The sequence below is a fragment of the Hemitrygon akajei genome, chromosome 15, assembly GCF_048418815.1.
Source record: "Hemitrygon akajei chromosome 15, sHemAka1.3, whole genome shotgun sequence".
Taxonomy (NCBI): domain Eukaryota; kingdom Metazoa; phylum Chordata; class Chondrichthyes; order Myliobatiformes; family Dasyatidae; genus Hemitrygon; species Hemitrygon akajei.
In genome coordinates, this window is record NC_133138.1 from 49832137 (window position 1) to 49846232 (window position 14096).

The 14096-nt window shown below is 38.0% G+C and overlaps 1 protein-coding gene across 2 annotated transcripts in view; it reads left to right on the top strand.

Moving 5' to 3' along the window:
• Window positions 1-1024: 1024 nt before the first annotated feature.
• Window positions 1025-14096, top strand: part of LOC140739343 (pro-neuregulin-2, membrane-bound isoform-like) — a 686097-nt gene continuing 673025 nt past the window's right edge. For both annotated transcript variants that reach the window (XM_073067557.1, XM_073067558.1), the window contains exon 1: window positions 1025-1596. In XM_073067557.1, coding sequence (XP_072923658.1) covers window positions 1038-1596 — 559 coding nt within the window. In that variant the 5' untranslated portion in view covers window positions 1025-1037. The remainder of the gene's footprint in view (window positions 1597-14096) is intronic.

Below are 14096 nucleotides of genomic sequence, written 5' to 3' on the forward strand. Positions count from 1 at the left end.
ATTTGAAGGAAACACTTTGCCTCGGAAACGCAAATTGCAACCCTTACGCTAGGTGTCGCTGTGCATGATTAAAACAGCTCACTGGTGGTCCGCAGTCATCAGCTGTGTAACCTATCAAACCTGTGCTCCACACTCCACTATAGTGTTCATAGGAATATGATTTAAAATTAAAAACAGATATAATCCAATACCGAATAACCAATTTACATGTGTACTCTCCGCGTTTATAAAACAACAAAGCGCTGCATTAAAAAGTGCGGTATTTTCATGTAGTCATTTACATGAAAACCCGTGCTTCTGTTTCGTGGCTGTACGGTTGCATTTTTAAACACTCCTCCTATATTTATTGTTTTCCATAGCTTGTGCTACATTTTCTGTGCAGATGTGAAACGGCTAAGATCCCATACCCATAGGTCTGTGGTACATCGTGGATGTGATCAGAATGCATCCAAGTGGGAAACAGATCAGAGAAAAATATACGTGGAGATAAATAAATATTTACAGCGAAAAGATACCGAGCCTTAGCCGGATCCATGTTAAAATCACTTGAAGGATTTTCCCCTTGCCATCTTCCAGAAAAATGAAGGTTTGAGTGCAAGCCCTTTGATTTGGTTACCTTCGGATTTGAGATGTGCCTATGCAGAGCCGCAGAGCAACTGTCGACTATAACATCTAATGCAACGATCCACTGCCGCCGCTGATTTGAGATTCAAGGAATATAGAAGCTTCAGTCCTAGGAAACTAGTTGTCAGTTTAGTTACTATAGCGACAGCATTATTAGCATCATTTGAACTTAATAGAACTGGAAATCATAAGGCGATGTGGTAGGTGTTCGGGATCTCAGCGGGATCCAGAGACTGCGCCGGCTGCATGGCCAACATTGAGAAGGAACCGCTGTTCTTAACGAATGACGGTAAGTGCATTGTGTTCGATTAATAATAAAAGTGGATCTTGATGATATTTGCCAGTGGTTGCAGTGACAGGTTTAAGCAGCAGTACAGTATTACGCCGTTTCCGGTTCCGAGCGGTGTTTCCCTATGCAAACATCCAAATGCCATGGACACTTACGCAAGGTCTCTTGCTCAGCCGTGCAACTCGAGGCGATTTGCAGTCCACTTTGTCACAACTCTGCCTCCCAACTCAGCAACGCTTCCCCTCACTGCAGCCGAGCGCGGGCGTGCATTTCAACGATGAGGCTTGGTGCTATCCATTTTGCCATGCTAGTCGTCGGGGTGTCGCTTGCCTGCTATTCCCCGAGCTTAAATTCTTTGCAGGACCAAGCCTACCGTTCAGCGGTGGTGATCGAAGGCAAGGTGCAGTCTGTCCCAAATAATGCCACCGAGCCCTACAGTGTTAATGTCAAAGTGTTGGACGTGTGGCCAGTCAATAGCGGGGGACTCGAGAAGGATCAGCTCATCACAATCGGGGATTTCGGATCAAAAGCACCATGCACCAAAGTAAAGATGAACCAGAAATATATCTTTTTCATGGACCCAACAGATGAGCCGTTAGTATTCAAGACATCATTTGCTCCACTAGACACTGGCAGGAAGAACCTTAAAAAAGATGTTGGGAGGATCTTGTGTGAGGACTGCGGTAAGTTTTTTTCCTCTCACATATTTTGCTGATGCCTATTGAAATCATTTTTACTTCGCACCAGGACTGTTTTAATTGCATATAAAGTGGTTGCTGCTTGAGTCAACCTTCAGCGCAAGTGTAATATCTTTTTCACTGATAATAGGATGGACTGAGGCTATATAACAGGGAGCTCTGTGTTGGTGGGGTGGTTTCGTCATAATCTTAGCGTGTTGATATCGCAATAATTTAATGCCTATGTGAAAACTTTACCACAATTTCTCTTGTGTATTTCGACTCCGGTCTTATTTTCTGTTTAAGAACTGCTTTCCGTTACAATGACTTTGTGCGACTCACTGTTTTGAAAGTAGGAAGAAATGGCATTTCAGCATTAAAACAGACACTTGTTAAGTTTCGAACCGTATGTTTTGTTTTGGATATCTTGCTGGAAGAATGCTGTTCAGCTGCAGACTGTGGGGCTTTGAATGAGCTTAATAGGACACTGCATCTGGTCGGTGTTTGTATCCATTGTTTATCATTATGCAGGTGGGTGGCTCGAGAGCGCTAACTAGACCGTGAGCATTTCACAGTGTAGCGTCCGGATTAAATTAGCAATTGGTGCTTGGAAAAAACAACCACCAGCTATTGGATAAGGGCGGGAAAAAAACTGGTGCAGTTCTCCTTTATGGATTTTGTTTAGTGCGGTCCTGGTGGAGATACAGGGATTTCAGGGATGTTTTGTTGCATTCTGTTGCACTTTAAGAATGTATTCAGGACAGTTTGTAGCAATGTGATTAAATGTAAATAGATGCGAGTCTTACATTTTTATCAGGTTCTATTATTAGCAGATGCACTGGCTCTACAAACACTTAAACTTGTATTATGTGTATGTAGCTTGTTGTAATGTTGATCAAGGTATCCTTTTAAGTAAAGTTCTGTGACAAAATCCCAGTGACTAAAAATGGAGTAGAAATATTTAGATTGACCTAAATGGCTGGCACTAAGATTTCGTTTACAAGCCAATCACTGCATTTCATTGCCCACATTACTTGGTGTACCCATGGCGCATGGTGAGTGGAATTAATACCTTTAGAAAAAGCTCTAATGTTCTTTAGTGTCACGCACCACATTAATTTTCTCTAAATCCTATCATTTTGTACAGGTGACCCATTTTTCGAGTATAAATGAGTAATTATATGTAATAGCTAAGGGCTTTAGGATGTCTAGCCATAACACCTCAATGCTTCTGCACCCTTTCATATTTAATCTTTCTAATGCAACATTCATCTTTATATTTAATTACTTGGTTCACGCTCAGCGTGCACAATTTTTTCCTCAATTCCTTAAACATGACTTTAAAATACACAGTATCAAATTGGTCAACTGAAACATGAAGTATTTGGCTCACTTAATGATGTCCATCTTTATTAAACTAAAATTCATATGTTGTGCAAGGTTTTATAGTTGACATTGAGTCAAATTTCCATGGTTTATCTCTGTGATGTTAATCATAGCAAATGACTATACACTGTAAAGAAAATAGTTCGACATGGTCACATCATCCTTTCAGCTTAAAGGGGGAGAGGTTTCATGGTAACAAAAAGTAAGTCCAGGTAAATCTTTATACTGAACTCCATATAATCATTCATCATTGTTAAAAAGTAAGGCGTACAAGTGCATCATAATAACTAAGCCAAGGTTACCAAGATGAGATTTAACAATTTGTAATATAAATTTTAAGTTCGTGATTATATACAAATGTGTTGTTAACAGAAAGCTGCATGATGTAATTTTGTCACTTCATTTGAAAATATATATGCACTGTTATCTTTCTATAGTGTCTGCATTTACCTGCGGTTAAAATGCAAACTTAATAATCTTATAAAGCAGGGCATTATAAGGAGCAGTTTAACTTTTAAGATTTTTTGCAAATTTGTATTGTGTCATAGTTACATGACAAAAATTGTGTGTTGTACTTGCGAAGTATCTCTGATCCTTGAGGTGATGTATTTGGGGCTGGAAAATAACTTTATTCATGGCCTTTTTTTGATTTTGAAAGTATTTATGATAGATGATTATATTGCATTGAAGTAGTTTTGGAAGATTGTGCAAGCAGGCTAAGTTAGTTTTGCGTGCTGTACTTAAGATGATATGATCTTCACACTGAGACAGTTAGCTGCTGCTGTTTGGATTATTTCTGAACTGTGCTGATGATAGTGTGTATATTCTGCGCTACCAGTAAGAAGAAACGAGTGTCACAATTTAATATTTTATCCTGCCTGAAAGATAACTGTCATTGGGCAAGTTGTATGTTGCAATCTTCAAATAACAATTTTTAAAAGAATTATTGGTGCATCTCTTGAAAGGTTTGAAAAAGGCAGAAACATGATATAAAATACTATTAAGTTCACTTACTTTGTAATAACGAGGTTATGTCAATATTATCAAATTGTAAAGAAAATTGTTCAGCCAGTTGACTAATGTTAAATTGTGGCTAATATTCTTCATCAGATTGCCTTTTAGAATGCTTTACTTGTTGATTCTGCATGTTCTCAAAGTTGATACTCTTTCATCCAAATATCATTATTTTTAACATCAGCAATGCCCATTACATCATAAAAATGTAATACAATTGGTAGACGTGAAACGTATGCTGAATCTTTCATCATGCCTACCATCCCCTGCAAGCATTTGCAGAATAATTTCTGGAAACTTCATTATTCAATTCTTCCGTATTTCTTCAGTGTTTTAATTTTATTTTCAGCATATCCACATGTGATACTGACACTATAATAAGAAGCCATTTTCAGTTATTTTGAATAATTTTTCAAATTAATTCAGATACATTACTTCAAAGAGAATGTATTTTTAATATTTTGCAAAAAAAAATCTTAAGTATTTTCTGTTAAGATGTTCTTGACCAATTGAATCCATAATTGGTTTATAATAAAATTTAGTCCTTCAATTATTCAGTTGTCCAATTTATTTTATTGATGAATAGATTGACTATAGCTTCTGCTTCATTTCATCTGTGACTCCTGTTTCACTAACATTTTATCTTGAAAGCAATTTTCAATGTCAGGGGAGAACAATGGGCTCAAGATGTTACTGTGTTTTATACCTTTGTGCAAGGTTGTCCTTGATTTTACCTTGAATTGCATTGAATGAAATAAACAGAAATGGGCCATTGAACCCAACTAATCCCAGTTAAAGTTTAGACATGATGAAATACCCTTTTCCATCTATTGCATTTAAACTTACAAATACGGTTAGAACACAAAGCAGCATAGCAGAGAAACAGGCCCTTCGGTCCACAATATTGTACCAAACCAGTTAAATTAGTAATCAAATGGCTAACTAAACTAATATCTTCCCCCTACACAATGTCCATATCCTTGCATGTTCCTCTCATTCATATGCCTAATAAAATGTCTCCATTGTTTTTGGCTCTGCTACCACCCCAGGCAGCACATTCCAGGCACCCAACTTCCTCTGTTTTTTTAAAAAAAAAACTTGTCTCCCACATCTCCTTTGAAATTTCCCCCTCTCACCTCTGGTATTAGATGTTTCTATCCTGGGAAAAGTGTACTGTATGTCTTCCTTTTCCATGCCTCTCATTATCTTATAAGCGTCGATCTGATCTGCCCTGCTCCAAAGAAAACAGTCCAAGTATGTCAAATCTCTGGTTACAGCTCATGCCCTCTAATCCAGGCAACATCCTGGTAAACCCCTTCTGCACTCTCTCCAAAACCTCTATCTTTTGTTCTTCTCTTTGTTTTTCTTTTTTTGTTCAAGAACATCTATCTTATTTGTCTCATGTGGTGGAAAGTGCCACATTCAATCCATTCGCTTGTTAGGAAAATAAAGTAAGTGCTGTTGCTGGAAATCTGAAATAATAAAAAAAAGAACATGCTACAAAATCTGAGCAGGTCAGGAAGCATCTATGAAAAGATAAGCATTCAATATTTCATGCCCAGGAAAATAGAAGGAGAAAACTGGTTAAAAAATGAACCTATATTCCTTACTGGATTCTTTTTAGCAACATTTTATTATTCAGAACCCATTCTTTGTTTCTTCCACATGTAGCAGCATCTTTCCCAAATTTGCTATTTTGTAATGTTACAGACTTTCATATGACAGTCTATTTCAAGTTTTATCATGGCAAGAGATACCATGTGGCAGATGAAAAGATTCAAGGATGATTTAATAGCCACCTTAAAGGAATGCATTATTCCTATTAAGAATGCCTGGGCAAAAAAAAAATGCACAGATAAGGAGAAGTATATGGGATGTGACTGGTAATCCTGAGGCCATGGGAGCACATAGATGACCTACATAAGCATGAGGAAGACCAGATGCTCATCTCACAAGCCACTGACCCTGTCAGCCTCATCTGCCCCAATATTCCAACATTGGTTTCATTATTCACCTCAGAGTTCAGAACAAATGCATGTAATTCATCCTTCATGCTGAGGTCTGTTGTGGAAGATATTATTACATTCATCTTTACTCTTGCATGGAAAAAAGTACCTTTTTGTTCTTTAATAGAGTGTAACCTTCACACTTCGCAATTCTTTTTGAACCTTCACCAATGGCATCATATGCTTATGGAGAGCAGGACTATACAGAGTATTCCAAGTATGCTGTGTAATCAAGGTTTAATATAGGTTTAATATGCTAATAATTCTATTTGAGCAGGCGTGAGCACCTCTGCATTTTATTTGTTTGCTTATAGTGGTTTATCTATATGAACTTGAAGATCCTTACTTCCCTTTATCCTGCTCAGATTCTTAGAGTAGGATGTTTGGATTATCCTAGCTCGAAAAGACATGGTCAACTCACTTTTCTTGCCATAATGTGCTTTTTCAGGCTTGATTAATTTGCTTGTGATTTGGTCATTTTGCAAGTTTATTAATATCTTTATATTTTGTTTTAATCTCTCTTTTTATAAACCATGTCTCTAATTTTTTGTCATTCGTATGTCTTAAAGTAGAGGTCGGGATGCAAGTCATGCAGATATCAAGCAACATTGATCCCTGGCACTGATCCTTTGATGCTTTCTATTCCACCATCAATTATTTTTGCCAGAGATTCAGTCCACATGCCTTGACTTTGCATGCTCTGCCCTCAATTCATGAGTGGACTATAAAATACTGGATGTGAAGGTTTTGAAATGCACAAATATAACATCTTCTACAACCTTCACCTTGCCAACTGGTTTAGTTCTTCAAAAGGGACTGCTAAAAAATCATTGCTATCTACAAATGCATTTTTATCCTCTAGGTATTTTGTTTTGAATAAAGATTCTATCTTTCATGGCATTGAACTTGATGGTCAATAGTCTATGGACTTGGTCATACGTCATCTTATGTAAATGAATTGTGTTAGCTGTCTGTTATGAATAGATGGCTCTATTCCCCATTTTTGATGGTGCCTGTTTTTTTAAAATATGAAAATGATAAAATGAATAGGACATTTTTTGGATTAATTAATAAGGAACACTATGGTACATTTTGATTGAATTGTATATGAAAAAACATTTAAATTGAAGCTTAAGAATAGTTCAAAGGTAAGGGACTATTTTCAGACATGGCTACTGACCTTGGCTAGATTTAGATCTAAAAGCTTTAGGTTTTCATCTGACATATCAAATTAGGAAAATGTGTAGCTTTGTTCAAGAACTTCATGATTGTGTGTTTGGTTTGCTCACTGCAAGGTTCTAAACTCAAATGAAGGCCTTAATCCCTTACTGGATATAAATACCCATGAGAACCCACACTATAGACAGGTTATACTGTAACCACACAATCTTCAGAAACTAGTTTACTTCCCTGTTTATTCTCCACAGTGAGTTTAGCTGCCAATATCTACTATTCAAGTGATGAGTCCTCCTCCCTACCAAGGAAGAGATGCTTCCAGCTATCAAAATAAATTAAAACACTCTTCACCTATTTACAGTGATCCATGTTTAAATCCAAACAACTTTCTTAAAGCACATCTGAAACTCAGATTTCTGTCTTAAGCATTTGCAAATTACAAAACACAAAGGATTTCCAAAACACAGGTACAATTCCTATAATCTTAAAAGGACATACTAATGATCCAGACAAATGAATCATCTATCACCGAAATCAAAGCCAGAGGAATGGATTCAAGTTCACCCTGTGTTTCGTCTATTCTTCTTGATGTTCTTTACCCCATTCCTAATAAGCCTGAACTGCTCTTTACATCTATACAATTTCTTTGCCACGGGTGGCTTTACACATACAAGATACTTCCTCAGGTACCTTTTTTATTGCTGTGAAGCTAACTTCCCTGAGTACATATATCTTCCAACTATAACCATCAGTTAATTATACGTTAAATAATAATATCCATTTGGTCTGCAAGCTTCTTTGAACTAAGCAACTTAGTCAGCTTGCCTGTTTTGAAACAAGCCAAATGGAATAACCTTATGCTGATCCTCCTGAGCAGTAATAACCAGGTGCGGTGAGCAACACCCTACTTTTGACAGACAGAGCTTGTTTGCAAAGGTGTTCTATAGACAATGCTTTATTTTAACTTCAAACTGATTACTACTTTCCATTTTCAATTTAAGAACTGAAGACTGGCTCCTATTTATGAACGGAAGCTAAAAATAAATGCTTATAGTTGGAAGTTAAACTTACACTGCTTAGTCTTACAAATGGCAGCTGCTGTGTTGAGAAAGCTGAGCTTGGCAAATGTGAGAGAACCTCCCCCAGCTCAGGAAGTGAATATAATCACACTAGAAAGTGTGGATGTATTCAAAATCAGACACAAAAATTGACATTTTCACTATTGAGCAATATTACCAAAGATAATACTTGTAATTTTCAGCCATAGATTTTCTAACTCCAAGATTTAATAACTTTTTGAGGAAATTAGTTCAAAAGGTTTAATTTATAAATATTTAAATTTGATTAATATGTTACTACTGTACATGGAAAGCATTTCCATAGGAATTTAAGTTTGTCACAAGAATATTGTTTGCCATATGATATGGCAAAATGATATATCTTTTGTATTGCAGTGTTGCCTGATTGTACAGAGAGAACACCAAAGTAAAATTCCCAATTGTAATTGAGGAGGAGCAAATGTAAAAAAAAACCAGTATTAAATATATGGAGGGAAATTTCTGATTTCAGCTATTTTATGAAAAGGTGTGTGTGTGTTGTGAATGGTTTTCTGACTAGTTAGATCAGAAAGTTATACGTAACTGCAATCCTCGTGGAAATATTTTTCAAAAAGTTAGTTACACAGGTGAAGTGTTCATGGTGTTCTAACATGTGGGTAAAGATAAATCTTAAATGCATATAAATTCATCTCCATTTATCATTTGAAGTACTCTATATGGTAGTAATGGCATGTTCTGAGCTTCATATGAAATTTAATTTCATTAACCATACACAATTCATATTGACTTAAATAGAATTTTAGGAGCAGCATGTGTAGCACATTTCATGATACTGATTGTGGGTGTATTTGGAATCTATATGGAATTCTGAATGTGTTTTCATGGTAAGTATAAACATTTTTTTTATTCTTGAAGTTGTAACCTTTCTTACACTATGCATGCTGAATAACCAGTAATATTTTGGAATTGTCTGAGTAGCAAAACACAACACAATTTCATTTTTTGTGGCATTCTCTAATGTGTTTACTGGTTTGAGTTTAGCTGTGTGAAACCTGTATCTGACTTTTGAGCAAACAGTTATCAATGCAATTCCATTTAAAATTGCTACTATTGACACTGCCTATGGGCAGTGAAATCTTATTTCGGGCTTTTGTGGGTAATAGTATATTGTCACTGGCAGAAAAGTTAAATCTTCTCATTCATTTAATAAAGAAAATGCAATGTTTTATTGATAATGTCACACATGATTTCTTAGAAGATCTTCCTAATAAGAAGTGTATAGATATTTTCTGAAGGGGATAAAATATTATATCTTATGACTAGAAGCTATGCACTATTGGAGCCAGAATTCTGAGTAATTGATTCACAACCCTATACTTGTACTGGCTCCGAGTCACTGACATATTCCTAAAGCTATGAATTGGAAGCAGCAATTCAAATAGCAATAAAAATATTGAATGGAACAGCAGGTGATTTTTGAATTTAGTTTTAGAATAGAGCATTTTCTTGTTTTATGCAAAAAATTTTTTCTGTTGATTTTCAATATTCACTGTGCAACATGTGGACGCAGGAAAGTAGGTAACCCAAAATGGAATGTATAACTTTCTCTTGAAAGACAAAGCAAAACTAGAACTGGAGATATCCCTGGGGCCATGTGCTACATCAAGCTTAAAGCAGGAGGGAAAACTGACCCATTATTTTCCCACATCTCCGTATTATGGAAGATATGTGACATTCCAGAAGTTTAAAAACATTTTAACTCATCTGTAGAAGGGTTTTGGCCTGAGTTACTGAATTACTGATAGTTGCAAATTGGAGTTATTAGAAAATTACTTTGATTAAGAGTATCTTGCTAAATAAAATGCTTTTAAAACAGAGATCTGTTGCAGACAGTGTTACTGGGACAGCGCGGTAGCAAAGTGGTTAGCACAACTCTTTACAGTACCAGCAACTCAGATTCAATTCCCGTTGCTGTCTGTACAGAGTTTGTATGTTCTGCCTGTGATTGCGTGGGCTGCTTCTCAGTGCTCCGGTTTCCTCCTACAGTCCAAAGACCTACCAATGGCTAGGTTAATTGGTCATTGTAACTTGTCATGTGATTAGGCTAGGATTAAAGCAGTGGTTTGCAAGGTGGTGCAGCTTGAAGTGCCGGAAAGGCCTATTATGTGCTCCATCTCAATAAATTGATCAATAAACCATAACATTAGAGTTTCTAGTCCATTCAGAGTATCCATTGTAGGTATGTGCACTAACCTTTGACATATAAAGTAACCTAACTCAAATAATCAGTTTTTTCTTTTACTTCTGGTTTCTTACCAGATAGACCAAATAGTTCTCTTCCTTGATGTTATCGCTGATGTGCAATGTTCATTCTTTTAAGAGTGTTATAATCATAGATTGTTATCATCAATGCAGAGGCAATGGCGTGGTATCATTATCACTAGAATAGTATAGATGATACCAAGGAAGTTTGTCATCCTTAGCTGGTCTGGCTTGCATGTGACTCTGGATACATAGTAATGTATTTACTTTTAGTTGCCTTCTGAAGTGGCCTAGCAAGCTATTCAGTTGTAATGAAACTGCTAAGCAACCACAAGGTAATGAAACCAGACAGACAGTTCACTTAGAATTGTCGTAGGTATTAGAAATGATAATGCAAAAACTATCCCGTCAGCCCTCTGAAGTCCTCCTTGCCAACGTCTGGGTGCTCTCCCAAAATTGGGGCGCTGACTCAAAGGCAAGTCAATCATGAGCTTGACATACTCACAGAATCATTTGTTACAGTCAAAGTTCAAGACTGGGACTTTGACTCTAACATGGATATGTTTGTGTTTATCTCTTGTCCCACTGTCAAGACATCAGGCTAAACTTGGGCAAGGAAATCTTCTGTTAATTGCTGCCAACCAACTTCCTTTGATTGAGGAATCAGTATTTCATATTGAAGGAAGTAGTGAGAGTGGCAAAGGTACAGGATGTACTCTGAGTGAGGGATTTCAGCATTCTACTCAACAGTGCCACGGCAGCATCACAACATATCAAGCTGGTCAAGTGCTAAAGGGCATTGCTGCTAAATAGGGATTGAGTCCTGTGGTGAGAGAACTGCAAGAGGGAAAGTCCACTTGGTCTCATCCTCTATAATATATCTATGGTTGATGCATTTGTTTTTGACTGCATTGATCGATGTGACAACTGTGCAGTTCTTGTGGAGATGAATTTCTATAATTTCCAAATGCACTTCATCGTGTTGTATGGCTCTGCAACCTTACTGTATGAGGCAGACTTCAAACTGATCTAGCATCTCAGTATTGGACATCCATGAGACTATGGGCCATCAGTAGCAGCAGGATTATACTCGACCACAATCTTCAACTTCATGGCCCACTCTACTATCTTCATCAAACCTGGGGATCAACCCTGGTTCAATGAAGAATTCAGGAGGAAGTATCAGGAGCAGAACCAGGCAATCAACAGGAATGAGCAGCCAGCCTGGTGAAGATAGGACTATTTCATGCTAAACAGCATAAAAAGCATGTTATAGACAGAGCCAAGTGATTCACAACCAATGGATCTAAGCTTTGATGTTCTGCCACACCGTGTTGCAATTAGTGGCACTTAAAGAACAGACCTGAGGAACAGGCCCCACAACTATTTCTATTCTCAGGTATGGAGATCCTTGCGCAGCAGTGCAAGTATCTTCAGCCAGAAATGCTGAATGGATAATCCTTCTCAGCCTCCTGCAATGATCTCCAGCCTGATAGATGCCAGTCTTCATTCAATGGGATTCACTCCATGGTATCAAGAAATGGCTAACGTCATTCAACAAAAGTTACAGGACCTGAGAGCATTCTGGCTTCTAACTGAGCCAAACCGTTTCAGTATAGTTACGACACTGGCACCCAACAGTGCAGAGCATTTCCCAGTTAGGTCCTGTCCACAAGAAGCAGGACAAATCTAATTCGGTCAGTTACCACCCCTCTTTTGATCATTAGCAAAGTGATGCAATAGATCATTGATCGTGCCTTGCAACAAATTGTTTATGGAAGCTCAGCTTGGGTTCTTCCCAAGTCACTCGGCTCCTGACACATTTACAACCATGTTCCAGGCATGGACAAAAAAGCTGAACCCCAGAGATGGAGCGAGAGTAACTGCCTTTGATATCAAGGCAGCATTTAATGGAGTTTGGTGTCAAGGAGCTCTGGCCGAACAGGAGTTGGTGGGAATTGGAGGAGGAGGGAATTCTTTACTCTTGGCATAAAGGTAGATAGTTTTGTTGACTGGCAGTCAATCATCTTGGCCACAGCACATCTCTGAAGGAATTGCTCAGTGTAGTGTCTTAGCCCCAACCATCTCAGCTGCTTCATCACTGGCCGTCCTTCAAGGCCAGAGATAAAAAGTAAGCATGTTTGCTAATGATTGCACAAAGTTCAGCATCACTTGCAACTATTAATCCACTCTTTAAAGAGTGAGGGAAGCAAAAGGCAGGAAATAATATACCAGTTTGCCTGATGTCAGTGGTTGGGAAGATATCGGAGTCCATTGTTAAGGATGTAGTTTGGAGTACTTGGTGGCACATGATAAAATTGGCTGAAGTCTGCATGGTTTCCATAAGGGGAAAACTTGCCTGAGAGATCTGCTGGAATTCTTTTGAGGAAATAATAGGCAAGACAGACAAAGAGTTGGTGGATTTTGTTCACTTGAATTTTCAGAAGGCCTTTGCCAAGGTGCCACACATAAGGCTGCTTAACAAGGTAAGAGCCTAATGTATTACAGGAAAGATAGTAACACCGATAGAAGATTGGCTGACTGACAGGAGGCAGAGAGTCTGAATAAAGGGGACTTTTCTGGTTGCCTGTCGATGTCTAGTGTGTTCCACAGTAATCAGTGTTGGGGTTTGCTATTTTCAAATTGTACATTAATGATCTGGATAGTGGAATGGATTGCTGCATGGCCAAGTTTGTGATGTTATAAAGACAGGTGAAGGGATAGGTAGTGTTGAGTAGCAGGGAGTCGGCAGAAGTACTTGGATAGATTGAGACAATGGGCAATCAAGTGGCATATGGAAGAGAGTGTAAGAGAGTATCTGGTCATGCACTTTGGTAAAAGGAATAAAGGTGTAGACCCTTTTCTAAACATAATGTGAATTCAGAAATCGGAGGTGCAACAGGACTTAGGTGTCCAAGTGCAGGATTCCCTAAAGGCTAACTTGTAGGTTGGGTTGGTGGTAAGGAAAGCAAATGCAATCTTGTCATTCATTTGAAGAGGAACAGAATATAAAAGCAAGGATACAATGCTGGGACACTATAAGGCATTGATCAGATAGCATGTGGGGTATTTAAAGAAAAGGATGTGGTGGCATTTGAGAGGCTTTAAGAAAATGATTCTGGGAATGAAAGAGATAACATTTGTGGAATGTTTGATGGCTCTGGGCTTGTGCTCACTGGAATTTAGAAGGATGTGGGGAAAGGGGAAATCACATTGAGACCTACCGAATATTGAAAGGCCCAGTGGATGTGAGGAGGATCTATCCAAAGGTGGGTGAATTTGAAACGAGGGCAGAGCCTAGAATAGATGGAAGTTCCTTTAGGACCGAGATGAGGAATTTATTTAGCCAGAGGGTGGTGAATCTGTGGAATTCATTGCCAAAGACGGCTGTGGAGTCCAAGTAATTGGGTATATTTATTGATTTGTAACTGTGTCAAAGGTTATGGGGAGAAGACCCGAGAATAAGTTTGAGAGGGAAAAATAAATCAGACATTGAATGATATCACACTCGATGGGTTGAATGGTCCAATACTGCTCGTTAGTTGTCTTATGGATTCAGATAATGAAGCAACCAAATGCAGCAAGCACTGGATGATATTCAGGC